This window comes from Lutjanus erythropterus, chromosome 8, assembly GCF_056507025.1.
Source record: "Lutjanus erythropterus isolate fLutEry1 chromosome 8, fLutEry1.hap2, whole genome shotgun sequence".
Classification (NCBI taxonomy): Eukaryota; Metazoa; Chordata; class Actinopteri; order Lutjaniformes; family Lutjanidae; genus Lutjanus; species Lutjanus erythropterus.
Window position 1 is genome coordinate 6,684,365 of NC_139324.1, and position 20,639 is coordinate 6,705,003.

General features: G+C 39.1%; 2 protein-coding genes across 3 annotated transcripts in view; one reads left to right on the top strand and one right to left on the bottom strand.

The window, feature by feature from the left end:
• Positions 1-64: 64 nt before the first annotated feature.
• fundc1 (FUN14 domain containing 1) lies at positions 65-3,822 on the bottom strand. The gene is made up of 5 exons (XM_084724351.1): positions 3,667-3,822; positions 3,020-3,173; positions 1,884-1,959; positions 1,643-1,771; positions 65-845 (listed from the first exon to the last, which is right to left on the bottom strand). Exons 1-5 carry the CDS (start codon positions 3,683-3,685, stop codon positions 768-770), a joined length of 456 nt encoding a protein of 151 aa, XP_084580477.1. The 5' UTR covers positions 3,686-3,822; the 3' UTR covers positions 65-767.
• Positions 3,823-5,176: 1,354 nt separating this feature from the next.
• kdm6a (lysine (K)-specific demethylase 6A) overlaps positions 5,177-20,639 on the top strand; it is a 71,412-nt gene continuing 55,949 nt past the window's right edge. Inside the window, exons 1-5 of one of the 2 annotated variants that reach the window (XM_084724352.1) lie at positions 5,177-5,830; positions 5,980-6,043; positions 15,297-15,405; positions 16,212-16,261; positions 19,917-19,975. In XM_084724352.1, coding sequence (XP_084580478.1) covers positions 5,661-5,830; positions 5,980-6,043; positions 15,297-15,405; positions 16,212-16,261; positions 19,917-19,975 — 452 coding nt within the window. In that variant the 5' untranslated portion in view covers positions 5,177-5,660. The remainder of the gene's footprint in view (positions 5,831-5,979; positions 6,044-15,296; positions 15,406-16,211; positions 16,262-19,916; positions 19,976-20,639) is intronic. The other variant, XM_084724353.1, reaches the window with a different exon arrangement.

Below are 20,639 nucleotides of genomic sequence, written 5' to 3' on the forward strand. Positions count from 1 at the left end.
AAAACATTCCGGCCCACAGGCCATAAATTCTGTACTGCTGCTGCATAAAATAAATGAGAAACAATTCAAATAAGTGTTATTTTTATTTGTTCAAACTTATATAGAACACAAACCACAACCTTCATCACTTAAAGCATCATTTGACTGCTAGACATAACACAATAAAAAAGAGATGCAGGGGAGGCTGAGAAACCCATCAAACATGTAGCTCCTGTACAAAAGGCATTAACAATCACACATCCATCAGCACTCTAACCCTGGAGATGAATGATTACATATCTGGAAAGGAAAAATCCAACACTGGCACTGGTAGAGTCCTATGGGCACCACCTTCCATGTGAGGTCCAATTTAAATCCACTTGACTTGGCTTAATTGTGCACACAAGGCAGCAATAACAGTGCATACTCTTTCATTGTTGTACAATGCCAGTTTGGTAATAAATAAATAAAAATGAAAACATTCTGATGGCCTTTGCATTTTTTTCAATTAATTTAGCATGATATGTATCATTATTTGGCCTTGAGAGTGGAGTATTTTAAGAGGGACATTCTGGTCTAACCAAGAAGCCCATGACAGTGCTCATCACATGGCGTTACAGTATTTAAGTAGACAAAAGGATGTGCAGCTTATGTAGAAACACATAGCTACAAACTAATCTGAAATTGGTTGCTCAACACTTAAAAACAATCCAGCAATTATTGATATTTTTTCCCTAGAGTTTTTCAGTTAGATCCAAGAAACACAGACTCTTGTCATTTGGCAGACCCTAAGATGCCAGGCCGAGCAGGAACCCTCCAATGAAACCACTTGTGACAACAATGTTTTTCTTCACAAACTCTGTGGTCTGAAAAAGACAGAAAATATGGTTCGACATAAAAAGTAGTTACCTTCTTGACTGACATTGAAGAGAAAGTCAGTCATTATCTACTCAGCCTCATGCTGATTGAAGGCTGAGCTTAGTTTTTTAGTCCACAAGACTCTGCTGGAGTTTCACAGGAAAACAGTGTTGCGCAATCTTCCAGACAATTTAAGTGAATCGTGACCAGTTTTCAAACAGAAAACAAAACCAAAAAAAAAAAACTAAAGTGTTTTGTTTTTTTCAGTTGTTTCACACATTTGAAAACAGGTCACCATTCACCAGAGATTCTGCAATGCTGTCTTCCTGTGAAACTCCAGCAGAGTTTTGTAGACTAAAAAACTGAACTTGACCTTCAATCAGCATGAGGCTGAGTAGATAATGACTGGATTTTGATTTCTGGGTGAACTTTCCTTTTAATTCACATTAACATGTTATATAGTTGGTTATTAAGCATTTTTTGTGACTCTATAAGAAATTTTCAAACGCAGGGCTGGCCTCAGTTACACAAAGAAAATAGTGCTGTATTATTAGACTTTTGTGAGCAGATATGGTTGCACAGTGATTACAGTTAGCTTCTTCTTTAGCATGTTGGTACTGATGGTTGTTATTATTTCAACTGAAGCTCTATGAGATAATAATGGATAGTCAGTGTATTACATACTGTACAGTTAAGTTTTCAAAATCAAACCATGGATGTTGCAGTCATCTGGTTAGCTTTCTGACCACAAGGCAAAATATTCTTCATGTGACAATCAAAACTAAACAACACCCAATAATCTTACCTTCTCAACAAATGTGTTGAGCTCTGGGCCTGCCTGGTTGGTGCCCTTCTTTAACTGCTTCTTAGCTTTGTTGACATCCTTCTCTACTCTCTTCCAGTCCACTTGGATGTAGCCACTGTGGTTAGCTATCTGGAGAAAGAGTCAAGCAAATGAAACATGAAGTAGAGGCAGATCCACCTAAATATTTACTTTGTTGAGAGGCATAATGTGTTCACGTTTATGCTGACTGATAAAAGAATACCTGCAACAGCAGAAGACCTCCGCCTACAGATGTAGCAGCAACTTTTCCAACCTTCTGGAAGAGATATCCTACACACCTACAATTAATCAAGACAGAGTATTAAGGTTCACCCTATATAAATAACTGCTTTTAAAATTACTACTATAACCTTTGGTATGATATGCCAAATGCACAATTGACTGGTTAGAGAGCATGGAATTTGTTTTCATGGATCAGTGCTCAAAATTAAGGATGTCACATTGTCCGGGGACAATAAAAATAGTGACTGGGACACAAAGATCTGAACAAAGTAACAATAGTTATTATGTAAATAAAAACAGCTTCAATTTTGTACCATCATTGTCAACTCTTACATTTTCTAAAGTAGAATTCAGGACAGTTGCAGAACAAAAGGATCAATAAAGTTCATTTTTAGCCCTTTTAAATGATGACAAAAGGAGATTTGTCTGCCTAAGACATGGCTCAAGAACAGGGGCTGTTTTGCATTGCACTGTTTGGGTTAAAATTTGGCTATCAAATCTGTATAATCATTATAACAGAAACCCATTGTAACATTGCAATATCACTGTTTGTGTGGCTGTTTGATAGCATGGGACTGTGTGTACTTCTCTCTCTTCCTCTTTATGTGTGTGTGGAGGCATGCTGTCATGGCTCATTGCAGTTGACCAAGTTAGATAAAAACATATTATTTTATGTTTTTCACGCTGTCCCTTTACTTCTTCTTGATATTTCAGGCAGGGAGCAGAAAAAGAAAAAAAGTTTTGCAGTTGCATTGTAGCATCCTATTTGCATTCTAGCCCACTTGTGAATACTTAAATAGTTGTCGGTTATTAAGCTGTATTGAAAAAATGTAACAAACCACAATAATATTACTATTCTTTAAGAATTCATTTACAAAAAAAAAAACACTAAACCAATCTGGCAAAACCGGTCAAGAAGCAAGAAAGGTAGACCAGGAAAAAAAAAATCATTGAGTGATTAAACTAATTTAGGAACTCGAGAATGGACTATGGGACTGAACTATCTCTGAGCCATTCAAAATGTTTTCTGTTATAGCTATCCATAGAAAACTAAATGGGGCCGCTGATGAGCAGCACCTGAAGGCAGCACAATGCATTTCCAAAGAGAATATTTACCATCCACTCACTCCACCTATGGCTATCTGTGTGGCCACAGAGTATTTCTCTGCTACGGGTCCAGAGTTCTTCCCGAAGAGGCGATTCCACCATCGCTGACGTTTGGCATATTCTGTCAGGTCTACAACTTTGTCGTAGATCTCCTCTTCCAGCTCTTTACATACATGGAAAAATAAGGAAAAACAGTCTGCATATATAACGAAGAGATGTCCTGCAGTGGTGACAGGCTACAAGGGCAGTACTAGTAACATTAAGTTAATCTGCCTACAGTTACTAACTTAACATTTTAATTCGCTATACTGCTATCACTTAGTGATGAGCCGTGTCAGTTCATACATTTACCTTACACGAGTTTAACATAGCGTAACAAACGACAACTTCATTAACTGCTACACTGGGAAGTTGTTAAAGTTCTTAGGCCAGACAGTAAGTTAGCATGATAAGATAAGTGAGGCTAAGAGACAGTTGAAAAGTTAGCTATTAACGCTACGTCTGAAGACACCGCCGTTTAAGCGGGACGGAGACACTTATAAGGGCACCCAAATGTAAGTTTACACTTTGAAAACATGTCTCGTGTGCGAGTCATGCTGACAATAGCCGGTATCCCAGTTCAGACAGAGATGTTATGAGTTAACAGGCCTGCTTACCCTTGTCGCGGTTCGCCATTTTGGAGTGAGTTGCTCTGTCCTCAGCCGCCTGTCTGCCTGTGCGCGCGGCGTCATATGCATAATTTTGACCGTCAAAGTAAAACAGAAACCAACACTGGGACAAGTCTGAATATAAATGAATGAATGAATAAATGAAATCTTCACACACTCATAACACTTATAATAATAATAATAACAATAATAATAATAATAACTCATCAATATGCGTTTTAATTTTATGACTTAATTATTCATTCACCCATTTTCCTGCATACAGAAAAATAAAAAATAAGATTAAGCAAAACTGTACATCTGCTGCTACAACTATTAAACAAAATAACTAATTAAAATGTATTTTAATTATATAACTGATTATTCTCTTACCCTTTCTTGATTATATTTCTTATTTTATCATATGCAGTAAAAACTGTAACGTGATTTAATAATAATAATGATATAACAATAATGATAATAACTAATGAAAAATAGTTTTATAAGTATAACCGAGGTATAGATTTTGTTGTTGATTTGACTTTGTTTCCAACATATATTGTGCTGATGTGTGGTGGATGTCTTGGGTGATTTGGTTATTTTGTAGTGTATTTTTCTATGATTGCTGATAACTGAACCAAAGCAGTCATGGGACATTATGTGGAGGAGCCACAGGGAAGTTTGATAACTGGTCTTCTTCAGAAGTGAAATCTGTGGTGTTAATCTTTTACAAACATTTAAGTAGTGCTTTATTCTGCAGAAAAGTTGGCAACACTTCTTGAAGTAGGTACTTTATATGAACATTTAACCAAAGAGTCACTGAGAATTTCTTAGAGACTTTATTTAAATTTTAAGCCACAAGATGGCAATTTTCAAATTTTATTTTTATACTTAAATTTTGTTGTTTTCAAATAGGTTTTAGTGTGTTTATAATTTTCTTCTATTGTCTGAAGGTTTGTGTTATCAGATTTCTTGCATACTTATTGAGATATGTTTTGCTTACTTTAGTCCCTCAGTATAACAAATTGTAGCAGATAGAAAAGATAATTACAATAAAGGATTTGCACTGATTGAAGTACCTTAACTTACCTTAACTAAGCAAGCTTCATTAGGCTATAAAAATGCTCATTCAGTTCAACAAATAAAAATAAAGGCCTTTTTGTGTATCAAAATACACTGGTGGGATACCTAACAACACAATTCCCTGCTTTGCGATATTAATATTGAAATCATCGCACTGTCTCCCATATGTATTTATATGTAATGGAAAGTGTGCAGAACTTATTTGCTAATATATAATATGATAATTCAGTTTCACAAAGTAGCAAACAAACTAAACAAAATGGTAAATTTACCATAAGAACACATAAAATCTATCTATCTATATATATTTCAAAAAGTACTGTGTATGTGCAACGTTGCAACAAACATCCTTGACAGCTGCCCCCCCATAGACAAAAATGACAGCTACTTTGACCAATAAGCTGCTTTAAAACGCAGTTACGTAATCATAATATAGCGTGAGGAACCAATGGCAGCATTCGAGGCGGGTCTTGGATGCCCACTTGATGTGTGCGTGAGCGTGTTCGTCCGCGTGTTCGCAACACATCAACTGGAGACAGTCACGTGACGGCACACGCCAGCCGCCGATTGGTCGGGGCGAGCGGAGGGCGTGCCGACGGTGGCGGCGTGCGTTTGCCTATGTGACACAATTACAACAACTTTGAGCCGATGGTTGGGGAAGTTTGCGATATTATCAAGTAACACTCACTCCTAAAACCCAACATTACATCAACTTCATGCATATATTGGCGCTGGAATACATGCAGTGTTTCGATGTACAATGAGGAGTGTGGAAGGTAACTTGAAGGGATCATTTCCTTGAGGATTTGGCAAGAATTACGCTACGCCCCGTTTTAGTCCTGGATAGGTGTGCAACACTTTCGTTGTCATTGCGTTTTGCCGGAGTTGCTCGGTCCCGTCGATCTTCCCAGTTCTTTTCCATGAAATCGTGCGGAGTGTCGCTCACAGCCGCTGCCTCTGCTGCTGCCCGGAGTCTCGGCGTTGCTGGTAATGACGAGGAGAAAATGGCGTCGGGAACAGCGACTGAAATCGAAGAGGACTTTCCGAAGCTAACAGCGCAAGAAAAAGATAGCTTGGTCGGGACTGACAGGTTAGACGATCTGTTGTGTGAACACTCGCACCCGCTTCTTTTCTGCACTATATTTTTCTCTTCACTCAGTTTGAAACAACAAATATGATTACGATTGCCCCCCCAAGTAACACGGAACCGCCTGTGTGTTGTCTGTCCTCTACTTGCAGTTCACTGTTTGGATTTCATAGGCTTCAAGAAGATGGCGCCAGAACGAAGGCCTTGCTGTTAAAGGTATGCCACAGAATAGGATCACAGTCGCCTCTGTCGGTTATCTCCTCTGATTAGTGCAGATCCCACCTGAAATAAGTGGTACAGACCTCCCAACGCCACTCTCGCTACACGGCTAGTCGCCACATACACAAGCCTCAATTTTCACAACTTTGAATCTGAACCAGTGTCTGGTTAGAACAGCAGCTTTGAGTTATATGGACGAGATTACTGCATTTACTAAGTAACATTTGCACCACTGAGCACAGGACAAGACCACTCCTTTAGCTACCTTTCTATACTTACTATCAATAATAAACAGGCCCAAATGAGCAAACACAACCACAGTGGAACTGCAGGACGATCTGAATCTCCACCCTTGTTGAGATAAAAGGTACCATGCTACATAATAGCATTGTACCGACTGTTGTAAACGTGTTTGTCAGAGCATGACTGTTAGGTACTAGCACGTTTCTTAAAGAGAGACAGGCATGTGTGAAAAAAGCACATTCTAGCTGCTGATACTGTTGTGCTGTATAGTCAAGGGGCTCGAAGGTGAGGTTAACACCTTGCTACCAAGCTAACTGTTGTTACTTGCAAAAGTATGACAACAGACGTGAGAAGAGGGGTGCATATGCACTATTTTAATGTTTCCGGACAGAAGAGACATTAAGTTGACATTTATCTCACTAACTAAACCGTCCGTCCCGTCCTCAATAACGGCAGCCTTTTTGGCTCGTGCGTCAGCTCGCGCTGTTAGCATGTAGCGGCTAACTGTCCAGCGGGTTTCTCCCTCCCTCCCTCGCACATATAGCGAGCATTACAACGGCTGCAGTTGACTGACACTGTCGAGGGAGAAACAAACACATAGCGGTAGTTTAGCTTTGCAAAATAATGGCTGCTTGAATTGGCCCAAGATGGCGGGGATAGGAAGAAAATATCTAGCAAACGTTTGCTAGCTAACATAAGTAGCAGCAGTGGCTAAGCTAATCAGTATCCGCAGAAACCCCACATCACGACGGAGGCGTCCAGTGTTTGGAACAAAGCTGAGTGATTATAAGTCAGGGGCTCCCTCTGAACTCACGGTGTAATAATGCTTGATGCACACATCAAACGGCAGCTGTGTCCATGCAGTCTGTGTTACCACCGTTAACGCTGCTTGTGTGTCTTCAACATGTGGCTTCTGGGCTTCTTGTTCAAGCTTTGCCTGTTAAGTGTGTTGTTAGCGTGTACTTTTCAGATTAGGTCTAGCAATGCACTCAGTTGTTGCCATTTTAGTATTGTTGTCTGGTTTTATTTAGTTCATTTAGAGAGGGGCAGTGCAAATTAATAAACACACAGTCACAAAGATATTTTAGATGAGTCTGTAGTGTTAGACTAGTCTTAGTATTTCTCATAGATTAGATTGTTGCAAGTAAAACCATTCCATAAAAATAAACGTCTTACCTCCTGGCGGACTTAGGTTTAAGACCCATGTTACCATGTTAACAATCAGTGCCATCAACTGATCAATACCCCCTAACAACAAAAAAAGGGGAAAACATGGCTCATAATTTGTGGTTTGCTAAGATTGTTATGGAGAGAGCAATGATTGGCATCTTGTACCATATTTTTCTATCATTTGGAACGTCTTTAATGCTCCTCTCAATGGTGGGATTAAGCCTGTTTACTGTCACTGCAATTGTTTTCTGATATCATATATATATATTAATATATTGTAACAGTCTTGGCTAAACTTTTCTAGTAAAATGTCCTTGTAACTTTTGAATTTCTCCAAAAGACATGTTTTCTGCTGGGGTAAATGAAGCTGGGCAGTTGGATGCAGTCACTCTGAGGACCATTTTTTTTTATTAAGAAAAGGGTAAAATTCATTGTGCCATAGTCCTACTTAAGATAGTCAAGAACTAAACTGCTCCGTGCAATAGATGAATTTAGGCGTCTAACTGAATCTGATTATCTTTTCTCTCTAAGCCATAGTTAGTCAGTCTGTGTGAAACATGCCTATGGCAATAAAATGGCAAAAGAACGTCCCTTATTAGTGTGTTTTTCACTCGATTGTTAATTATTTTACACATGCAGTTTTGTGGTATAGTGATGGATGCTGCCCAGAAACAGTGAAGCAGTTGCATGTTCGGTGCCTTGCTGAAGGGCATTCTGACAGTGCCCAGGAGGTGACCTGACACCTCTCCCGCTACCAGTCCACTCTGTACTTTTTGGTCCAAACTGGACTTGAACTGGCCACCCTCCAGTTCCCAAGCCAAGTCCTTACAGACTGAGCTACTGCAACCCTTGAGAATTTTAACTGTTGTCCCTGGCCAAGGTGTTAAAAGGCTTCCTAAACTACAGAAAAGCAAACAGGACATACAGTTTAAAGATAGGTAAAGGACACGCAATTGTTAGACACAGTAAAAGCAGTAGTGGCATGCAAACAAACAAAGTTTGGTCTTAACATGCATGTATAAATCATCCAGTGTTTTCAATTGGTTACTGAAAGATGTGTAAGTGTTGGTGTGATTTGGAATTGGACTTTGGACTCCACAACAGCTTTCATCAAATGACACACTAAAAATGAGCAACCTGTTTTAATTAGATTAATACTGGTTGTCTGCTCTAATATAAAAGTCCTACCTGACAGAAATATCTACTTCTGTTTACAACATGTTTGTGCTCTTGCTTGTCAGTTTGGTAAAACTGAATTCTGTGGCATTTTAAAGAATGGATCAGGCTACTTTTCATAAACGCAAATTAATCCTGTTGACCCATTTTTATTTGACAGAACAATGTAAGTTTTGTTTAAGAGTTTGAAGCCAATTTGACTTTGTTTCCAACATATATTGTGCTGATGTACGATGGATGTCTGGGGCTGTTTGGTTCTTCAGCATTGTATTTTTCTGTGGTTGCTATAATGCGGAGACAGTTTCAGAGGTGTCACACTGGAGTTTGACAACTAATTTTCTCCAGAAGTGAAGTTACAACAGATGAATGTTGAAATCATTGCATCACCTCCTAGGGGTACGACGATACTTCAATCTGGATCGATAGATCGACTCAGTGTTTATCAATCCAATACAATCTATATCGTTATCTTTAAGATATGCCTTTATTTTGAAATCCCTATGGCATTTCTGTGTCACAAATGTCTGGAAGAGTTCAGTCATAAAATTGTCAATTCATAATTTAGTTGCTTCTCATGAATGTAACTGAATGTGTTAAATGGAGACGTGATATTGTTTGAGATCGATCACAGGCCTCTGAATTGAATCAAATTAAAATCATATCACGGCAGACTTCGTGATATCTGCAAATAAAATTTTTTTTGCCTAAAGAATCTGTATGATATTGTGTTGTGATGAAACCTGTGATTTACAACCCTACCACCCCCCATATGTAATGACTGTGTACAGAACTGCAGCTGGGCATAGAGGGGTCATGAAAAATAAATAAAATGTTTAAAGTTTTAATTCCATAAGTTTGAAATGGCCATAAAATATTGATGATTGATTAATTTTAAATAAAAGTAATCAGAACTAATAAAATTAAGCCAGGGGATTTAAATCATGTTATTACTTGTTACTTTTCAGTTATCTGATTTAGATAAACAGGTGTTGCACTAAATTTGGTGACGTGTCACATTAACACTGGAATGGAGCCTGTCGTTGGTCTGATTAGTCTCATGTGTTGACCAGAGTTGTGATTAAAGGTTTGGGTGGACTGCAGAAGATTTTCAGAGGCATTCTTAAGTTTGGGAATTGCTTATCTATCCATCTATCAATCTATTTTATCAATTGTATCTATACGGTAGCAATCATGTTGATACAGTCCATATTACCACTGTTGGTGGTACCTGTGCTTCATCTGTGTCTTGAGCATGTGGCCTCTGGGTTTATGGTTTAAGTTTTGTCCTGTTAAAGGGATAGCTCACCCAGAAATGAAAATCCAGTCATTATCTGCTCACCCTCATGCTGAGTGAGGGTCAGGTTTAGTTTTTCAGTCCACAAAACACTGCTGGAGTTTCACAGGAAAACAGTGTTGCAGCATCTCCCAAACCAAGAAAACTCCATAAAACACTGCTCATCTGGTGTAATTCAAGTCGCCTAAAGCCCCAACACGTCAAGTTGACTTGAAAGATGTCATTTACACCATTGCTTTAGCCTAAACCTTCACTGTAGATCCTTAGCTTGGAGCCGTGTTCCCGTGCACACTGTCTGAACTGGGTGTGTGTGATATGACGATACACGCAAGTGATTGGCATGTCAGGGCTTTAGGAGACTTGGATTACACCAGACGCGCAGTATTTTTTTGGTAGGGGAGATTCTGCAGTGCTGTCTTCTTGTGAAACTCCAGCAGTGTTTTGTGGACTAAAACACTAAACCTGACCCTCAGTTGGCATGAGGGTGAGTAGATAATGGCTGAATTTTCATTTTTGTGTGAACTATCCCTTTTAACATTGTTTGTTTGGGGTGGCCTAGCCATGCCCACAGTTATTGCCATTTTGTTGTTGCTACCCTTCATATTGTGCTGGATACCTGAACAGCCAGGCAGACCTCTCCACAGCATGTCATTAATGTTCCAGCTCTTCATCGTAAGATCACATGTATGAGTCACATTAAATATGTTTGTGTTACTGTGGTGGAATAAATCTCTATTGATACCAGGTTCCCTTTTATATCCTCTTTCTGGACTCTACCATTTTAAAATGTGGGGGAAGGGAGGGTATTAGTTCAGCATGAGGCACTGAGTCAACACAGCTAAATGTAAGAAACATAGATTCATTGTGGTCCCCTCGCAGTACCTATAGTTTTCACAGTTGGAGGATGTGTGTGTAAGCGTGTTGTTTTGCATGCTGAATCACTCTGTCTCTGCAGGGTGCTCTGTGGGGCCTTAGCTAACCTCTGTGGCACACATTCATAAGTAAAAGAATAGCTTGGCATTGTCCCAACACTTCCAAAGTGTGTGTCATAATTAATTTTTTTTATTTGCTGTTTGATATGGAAGTGTGAGGAATTGTTATGGTAAATGTTCATATAAAGCCACTTGCAGCTTTAGAGTCAAATTTTAAAAAAGTGCACCTGCATTTTTTGCTGTGTGATGTTTCTTCAAATGAAGCAGTTTGTTAAATAAAAGACACTTTTTATTGTCAGCCACTCAGATTTGTAGATATGAAGAGTTATCGAAGCAAATGTGTGACATGTGCCTGCTGGTCCAAGGAGAAGTTGCCAAACAACTTTTGTGATTTTTTTTCCCTCAGAAGAGAACATTTTTTGCATATTTGTACTCCCATTTTTGCTTAGTACTCATTTATTATCAAACTTAAAGTGATCAGAGCTGTCAATAAGACATTTGTTAGAATATTATATTAAGAAGAGAATGTTGTTGCTCTTAAAATCAAAATGAGTGTTTACCTGAGAGCAAACAGACCACACGCTGCATCAGAACAATAGCTGCTTAATGTGGTTTAATGCAATGACATGAAGCGTGATAAGCATGGATAATTTATACATTTCTGTGCTGTATATATCATTATGCTGTTAAATAGCCAATAAATGTGCAAATGTGCATTTTTACTTGGTGGGCTTAAAGGGGGCATAAGCTAAAGAGCTAAGAAATTACAAATTTGAATAGAACAAGTTTGTATTAAGATTTTTAAAAATATATTTTTATTTATTAGTATGATGTGTGAGATGTTTAAGTGCCAGACTTATGACATATTTAGACAAATTTAATTATAAAAACATTAGAGATGGGTGTAAATGAATTATTGACACTTCAAATGAGAGATTCAAGTTTAATTTTAACTAAAAAGTTTTAATTTAAATTGGGGCGTTATATATTAAAAATGTCTGAAAAGCAGATTTGGTGAACTTAACAGGGCCATTGACTCCATATATGTTATTTATTCCTCCTGTGGATGTGAGCATAGATGATTATTCTGATCAGAATCAGTGTTTCCCAAAGCCTTAGATGATGTCCTCAAATGTTTTGTTTTGCCTGCAACCCAAAAATTTTCAGTTTACTGTCAGAGAGGGGTGAAGAAACTGGAAAATATTCACATTTAAGGAGGTGAAATCAGAGGCATTCTTAAGTTTTTTTCTCAAGAGATTTTTGACTTTTTTCTTAAAAAAAACAAAAAAAAAAAACGAATAATCGATTATGAAAATAGTAATTTAATTATCAATTAATTGTTGCAGCTCTAGTTAGTGATATATAGAGATGTTCCTGGCAACCCTGATGATTAAACAGGAATTTTAAAATAAGGAAACACTTCTAAAACAGTAGAAACACAATTTAATAATCACATTCTTCAATAACCAAGTCACGTTGTAAATGCAGCTAACATGTGTGGCACTTTGTACTGTCCATCATGAACATTGCACATTATCCTACAAAAGCAGTTAATGCATTATCCTTCCAGACTGAGCAGGATCACAGTGTCTGTGGGTAATTTTCATTTACTTGAAGCTGACATTAGCTGCTTCACAATGTGGCTAACATTAGCAATGCTAGCAGCAGCAGCAGTCTGCTCTGCTTGCAGGTTAACGCCCACATGTCTGTGCTGAATGTGGTTACTCATTGCTTCAGCCGAGTGGTTATATACCAGTTTATTCTGCCACAGCCTACATACCTTATTTTAATTTTCTAGATCAGAACACTGCCAAACCACACTGGTTACTTGTGATCTGTTCCACTTTGCTGATGTTGACACCCAGGCCATCGGGGCATTAGCACAGGGAGAGAGAGGGGCTGCTGTGTGCCAGAGCTGCAGCACCACTAGTAGCCGGTGACAGTTTAGAGGCAACACTCAACCATCACTCTACGTAAAACAAAACAATGAAGTTAGACACACTCTTTTAGTAAGTATACATGTATTGATATATTTAAATGCCACATCATTAATGAAGATTCAGCAAAAGAGATGATACTCATTAAGCTAGCTAATAAAATTCTCTTCTCTCATATGGGGTTGTCCAGAGAGGGATGTGACTTACTAGTTGTTTTACTAAAAAAAAACCCAAAAGAATTGTTTAGTGGAAAAAATGTGTAAGGAATTTGTGTGGAATCGTGTGATAAGAGCCAGAATCAATTTTCTGAAAATATGGCTTAGTAAAGTGTGTATTTGCTCTATTGTGAACAAATATTCCACTTACTTTGGTGGCATACTTACAGTACTTGCTGCTGTGTGCTGTAAATCAGTGCCACCAATATTATGCTCACTGAGTGTATTTAATGGTTTCTGTAGCTGAGTAGATGGTAAAAACATTTGATTCAAAAGCATCAGATGGTTCTTTTAAGTTCCTAAAAACATAGAAGCAAATACAGGCTGACTATGAGCCTATAACCAGGAGCCGAGTGCACCAGCTGGGTTTCAGTAAGAAGCTCTTAACTTTTAAGCCAGACTTAAGTATGTCTGACTTTGTGATTGGAATTTACACCGAGTGCACCAAGCCTGACTGACAACGGTCATAGCTGCGCCTGGTCTTACAATGCAGCACACTTCAACAAAAGAAATTCATGCATTTGTCATGTCTCTCATAGTATTTTGAAAGGCTCCATTGACATAAAACTGAGTGCTGTCAGTGCCACGTTTCTGTCCAACAGATGCTGCAGTTAAGGGGAGAGCACTTTAATTAACTCAAACAGTGCTCGTCTGCTAAAATGAAACCTCTCTATCACTTTCTGAATATATTGAGCAGATTTGTCCTGTCATGGATGACTGTTTCTCTTCTGAATGCCCTCTTGTTAATCATCCTGTAAACAAGATGAGCTGCTATCCTTGTTTCTCTTTTCTGGCTGTGTGATTCCCTTAAAATTACCGTGGATACAAGTCTGAGTTTCTAACTGCGCCTGCTCCACACTAGGTGTAAAAGTTACACCCAGGCGGAACACACACAGAACTTAGGTCTAACTTGTCCATTCATCTTAACCTTAAACTGGTCTTAACTTTCTGTTTGTTCTAAGTTGGACATCCAAATAACGCCCAGGCGTACGCCCAGCTGGTGCACTCGGCTCCAGATATCTAAATGTGTGTGAGAGAGATCCTCAGCTTCTTTTGTAATACTGAATACTTGAGTGCATCACTTATCATTTTACAAATGGAAGCATGACATTGTTAAAGGGCGGGTGCATTATTTTTGTTGTTAGTAGTATTATTTTCAGGTCTCTATGTCATTCTCTAGTTTCCCCAGTTGTGTTCCTTATGTATTCAAGTCCAAACATTCAGATTTTGGTCCGAGTACATATGTTTTAGAATCAAAATGCTGTTCTAAAAACAATATTGATAATCAGTTAATTGGTTTGAGTTTATTTTTTTCTTTAAGTCAGAATTCTCTGATTTCAGCTTCTTACATTTAAAAAAAAAATTACTTGTGAACTGAAAATTTTTGGGTTGTGAGTACAAGATGTTTTAGGACGTCATCTTAGGCTTTGGGAAACACTGATAGACATTTTCCGCCATTTTCTGACAACTTAAAACTTGAGAAAGTAATCTTGACTATGAAAAGAAATCGTTAGCTGCAGCTCTACTACTTCTAAACCCCTAGGTTAGGGAGGGAAAGCCATCAGCACTGTAACCTACATCACTGCTGTTTTTGCTAACGGCTTGGCGTGAAAAGCTTGAAAAAATGGTTGAAAAGCCTAAAAAAGAACACAGATGGAGTCACCCTTTTTTTTTTAGACAAATGGGATGTAGAAACAGAATGGATGCTTCCCATTGAACCCTGCAAGATCGTACCGTACTGTACCAGTGATTTCATGTCTTAGGACAAATAGATTGCTGAGTCATTTGATGTTAGAAACTTGTAGTTGGTATCGGTTTTAATTTTTGTGATGGCAAAGCTCAACATTAACTTGCATTGAAGGTGATGCTCTGTTCAACACAAAGTGACCCATTTTTATTAATCTAAATAGTAATTCTATTAACACACATTGCATCCAATGTAATTGTTTTGTTGATTCACACACAGATGTACACACACATGGCCGCACACACTAAGGATGCCTCTTCATGGTTGCAGTTTGGGTTATCAAGAGTCATTTGTTTAGCTGTTGTTCAAATACCAACCGACGAGGTCCATATTTGGGCATACAGCTGGTATCATGCAAATCAGGCCTGGAAGGCTGGAAAAATGCACAGCCAGCTGTGTCATCACCTCTAATAAACCTGAGCTACTGGCCTCAGCATTAAGGTCAAGCTAACACTTGTCTTCATTTTAACTCTGTTCTTCTTTGCAGCTATGTAGCAGCCCTGTAACCCTAACCCTGCTGCTGTTCTGTCCTTTAGGCTGTTAGCTGCTATGATGCCCTCATCCTGAAAGCAGAGGGGAAAGTGGACCCTGACATTTTCTGTCAGCTGGGCCACTTCAACCTGCTGCTGGAGGACTATCCAAAAGGTGAGAGTCTCTGTCTCCATGTGGACATTTATTTTCTCCCTCTCCAAATCTGTGTCTCAGGATCAGTTGATTATTTTCTGATTTTTATGTTGGGCTTGTTTTTTCTTCTTTTGTTTTATTGATATGGTGTGATTTTAAATTCTTTATTTTATTGTTATTTTGATGTGGACTGAACTGATAGCTAGTTTTTCATGGGGAGTAATTTGATGTGTGCTGTTGTTGCTTTGATTTTATGAACTCAATTTTTAGTTTAACACTGCCAAAACTAGCACGGAAAAGTGGTTGCTGTTATTTATTATTATTGAGATTAGGGGTGTGACGATAACTGCATCGCCACATTAATGGGATGCAGACAAATGAGACTTTTCTTAGTGTTGAGAAGCCCCAGTGTTTATTAGCTGACACACTGTAACCTGAACTGTACATTTACTGCCACACTGACAACTGTGAACATTATTGTCACTCGCCTGCTGCTCACACTCCCTCAGTTGCACACCGCACACACTTACCAACTGCCCTGTTCCTTACAGGACACACTACACTAATGACAGTATGCTTCCATAAATTCCAATAAAACATAATTATTACGGCAGTTGTAGTAAACCACCATTGTGCAGTAATACAAGGCTTTGTCACTGTGTTAAGAAAGAATACATACCATCACAGAGATTGAGACTAGACATTTTGTGCTTGTCATGAAAACTTTCACAATAGGAAGTGTTGAAAATGCTGCTGAGTTGTATATCTTGGGCATTTAACATTGTCACTAACTGTTCATTATGTTCTGTGTCTCTCCCTCATCTCAGCATTATCTGCATACCAGAGGTACTTCAGTTTACAGTCGGACTACTGGAAGGTGAGTTGGAGCAATGCTCCATTTTGGTGTCAAAGATCCGATATTAAATCTTCTCAGATAACAAGTCCTGGGTTGCCACTATTTTTTCCGGCCATCTTAACTATTGTTTCCGCGGCCCAGTGATACCCTGATAGAGTGCTGTGTGGCCCCCAGACCATTTTCTAATTATCAGTTAAAATAAACTGATGCACAGAAGAGACGGAAAAGTCTGGTTTATATGGGGACATCCCCTCAAAAATAGTGGTCAGGGATACACTGACGTGGAAATTAGAAATTCCAGTATCTGTCATTAGCTGTAGCTGTTGCACAGCTCCTTTAGCTCCTGACACAGCCAGATATTAAACCTGCTTGACTTCTCTGTGGGCGTCGGTGAGGCATCAGTGAGCTCTCTGAGCCATGTTTCTGAACAGTTCACACGTAATGATTCTCATTGACAGGGGTGAAAACCCATTTGCCTCTGTTCTGGGGGCTTTTGTTTCCAAAATCTGTGAAGGAGTGGACAGTGAGGGTAAAATCATGTTGTGTGAACTCTGCTTTGTTCATTCGCAGCAGTGTGTCTCTCTATCATGGCATATAAATTAATATTGCAAAAATCCATATTTAATTTAGTTGGTAGTTTTTTATTTTTTTTTGGTTTGGCTTTTTCAGCCTTTATTAAGAGGATAGCTTAAGAGTGTGAGAGGAAAGAGTCTCACTGAGCTCCAGCACATGGGCTCACGCTCAACCAAGCAAGCCACAGGGATGCCCCGTTAAATTATCTGTTTTTTTTTTCAGATCATCCAAGCTATGATTTGAATGATCTGGCTGCTAAATAAAATAATGGTCTTGTTTTGGCCCTGATTCGTATCCAGTTTCGATCATGTTTGCTTTTGCTTAACTTAGCTAATATTTTGCTGCTCAGACAAGCTTAGCTGCTTAGGATTTTCATGGGTGTGATGTGATTTTATAAGGAAATAAGAGTGTTTTGTCATTATATCCAGAAGTATTTGCCTCAGTTTAGATTGTCTACAGTTCATGCTCATGGCCTGGATTTAAATTGTCCAATCAGCTGTGATATGATGGCATCCAGCCTGTCCTCTCTCCATGCTCTGTGTGGATGAATAGGCCCGTTTGGTTTGATGTTTCACTGTTTGGAGTGCCCATTAAACAGAGGTGCTGAGGGTTCGATCGTGATCAGACCTGACAGCTCTGGGCTCCTCGGGATTACACACAGTGCAGTGAGGGTGTGAGATCCCACCCTCTGTTCCATCATGGTGTGGACCAGACTTCTCTTGGTAACAGCAGTGATGCAAATAGCAGAGTTTGGAGCCCAGAAGCGGGGCTCCTTGGCCAGAATGTGGCGTGGTTGTCAAAATAGGCCTGGTCTAACTGGTCTTTAAGTGGGAAGGGGATACTTTTAGGGCAGAAAAGAAGTGACAACATAATTATGTTGATGAAGAAAATGCATTGATTTATGCTCATTGAGTCTGTATGACTCACTGACTTGAGTGCAGCTGTGTAACTCGACTCACTCTAATTCTAATATGATGTGTTTTGTCTTTTACCTGGTTATACACTTGAATGAAAGAAAAGTGAATATAGACATTTGGAAAATGGACTGGGAGAAACAAATGTACTCTATACACCGATCAGGCATAACATTATGACCATTGACAGGTGAAGTGAATAACACTGATTATCTCTTCATCATGGTACCTGTTAGTGGGTGTTATATATTAGGCAGCAAATGAACATTTTGTCCTCAAAGTTGATGTGTTAGGAGCAGGACAAATGGGTGAGTGTAAGGGTTTGAGTGAGTTTGACAAGGGCTGAATTGTGATGCTAGACGACTGGGTCAGAGCATCTCCAAAACTGCAGCTCTTGTGGGGTGTTCCTGGTCTGCAGTGGTCAGTATCTATCAAACGTGGTCCAAGGAAGGAAAAGTGGTGAACTAGTGACAGGGTCATGGGCGGCCAAGGCTCATTGATATACGTGGGGAGTGAAGGCTGGCCCGTGTGGTCCGATCCAACAGACAAGCTACTGTTGCTCAAATTGCTGAAGAAGTTAATACTGGTTCTGATAGAAAGGTGTCAGAATACACAGTGCATCACAGTTTGTTGTGTATGGGTCTGCATAGCTGCAAGCACCAACAATGGGCACATGAGCATCAGAACTGGACCACAGAGCAATGGAGGAAGGACTGATGAATCAAGTTTTCTTTTATATCACATGGATAGCCAGGTGTGTGTGCGTCGCTTACCTGGGGAACACATGGCACCAGGATGCACTATGGGAAGAAGGCCAGCTGCTTTGGTCAATGTTCTGCTGGGAAACCTTGGGTCCTGCCATCCATGTGGATGTTACATTGACACGTACCACCTACCTAAGCATTGTTGTAGACCATGTACACTTGTTGTAGACCATGTACACAGTATTCCCTGATGGCTGTGGCCTCTTTCAGCAGGATAATGCATCGTGCCACAAAGTAAAAATGGTTCAGGAATGGTTTGAGGGGCACAACAACAACAAGTTTGAGGTGTTGACTTGGCCTCCAAATTCCCCAGATCTCAATCCAATCAACCATCTGTGGGATGTGCTGGACAAACAAGTCAGATCCATGGAGGCCCCACCTCACAACTTACAGGACTTAAAGGATCTGCTGCTAACATCTTGGTACCAGATACCACAGCACACCTTCAGGGGTCTAGTAGAGTCCATGTCTCGACGGGTCAGGGCTGTTTTGGCAGCAAAAGGGGGACCAACACAATATTAGGCTGGTGGTCATAATGTTATGCCTGATTGGTGTATATAAAGAGTTAACTATCCACATCTGTTAGCAAGCTATCAAGGCTATAATTAGCTAGCTTTTAGTTGTGGACAGTAATCATTACAGTGTGATAGACAGAGTTGTCATGATATCAGATTTCTAAACTTGGTACAATTCTAGTAGGGATGAATGATTTTAAAATTATATCCAATTGCAATTATTTTGGCTGTTATTGAAATTGCAATATGATTTGGGAATTTTTACATGATTATTCTCATTTTAATTGAAAAACATAAAAATTATTAAACTAAACCTGATTTTTTGCTCTAGTTGACTATTTTAAATCCCTCTTCATTAACGTAAATGAAATAAAAAACAGTAAAAGTCAATTTTCAGAAATATTGTGCTTTCTTGTAGCAAGAATGATTCAAAGTGCTTTACAGCAGCACATAAATACATTAAAATGAAATGTTAAAAGAACATTTAAAAAAATGCCTTTAAGAGACCATAAAAATGAGACCTCCATTGGGATGACAACATCAGCTGTGGCCCCAAACCAGTTTGAGTTTGAGACCCCTGGTAAAAGAGAAACAACACTCAATACCTCTTTTGATGCCACAGCATGAAGAAAAAAGTCCTAGGAACACAAAGTAGGATCATATTTATTTACTTTTATTAAACTGCACACAGTGGTGGTACAGAAAATGTCCCTGAGCACTGTCAGGCAGGAAAATAAAGACTGACCTGAACTTAAATGTTGAATGAGCACTAAGATCACTTTTTATAGCTTCAGCTAACAGACATTTTATCATTTTAAACAAGCAAAATTGAAAAAATATGGATACTTGGTGCCAAAGAACTTCAGTGTTGCTGTAATAACAATTTTCCATCACTCTTTTTGTTTTTCAGAATGCTGCCTTTTTATATGGCCTTGGCATGGTGTACTTCCATTACAACGCATTTCAGTGGTAAGTGCTTTTTGAAAAAAATCTTTTTCATTGCATGCATGGTTTCAGCAAATGTTATAATGCCTATGGTGTTTGCTGTTGATTTGAAACTGTGGTGGTCAAACAGTCTTGAAGAGAAACTTTTATGCTCATTTACAGCTCTACGTTTTCATGCTGGGATGCCACGAGAGTAGCTTTGCATGATTCACAGTTCAAAAACATCTTTATCTTACACTGTCCCTTTATGCAGCCCCTCTTTTCACCCCTCTGGTTTGAAACAAGCTGTTTTAGCTCCTTTCTCTCTAAGTGCGCTTTCCTCTGGCCAACTTCTCAGAAGCCTGCTGAAGGGCTTGACCTGTACTCATGTTGGCTGCTGGACGAAACTGATTACGATATTATTAACTGAATTTGGTGAAACCAGATTATATTTCGTAGAGGAAACATTTTCTGGTCTTCACTGTAATGTCCTCTGGCTGCTCTGCCCATCCTGAAACTTAATGAATCCCTTAAAGTTGAGGCAAAGGTTTACTTGATGTTAGCGGTTGTCTACTTTAGCCGCTAACTGCTAGTTAGCTCCATGCAGCTGACTCTGCCTGGGCTGAGAGATCAAACACCAGAGGAGTGCACTCTTTGGCTACATCAGCAACAACTAGAGACACCTACCCATCAGACACTGTAAATCACG

Excerpts from the sequence above, each read along its gene's own strand:
- fundc1 (XM_084724351.1), bottom strand. Across the intron at positions 1,960-3,019 it reads ATAGGTGGAGTGAGTGGATG|GTGTGTAGGATATCTCTTCC; the intron begins GTAAATATTCTC and ends GATTAATTGTAG. Across the intron at positions 846-1,642 it reads TCAACACATTTGTTGAGAAG|ACCACAGAGTTTGTGAAGAA; the intron begins GTAAGATTATTG and ends TGTCTTTTTCAG.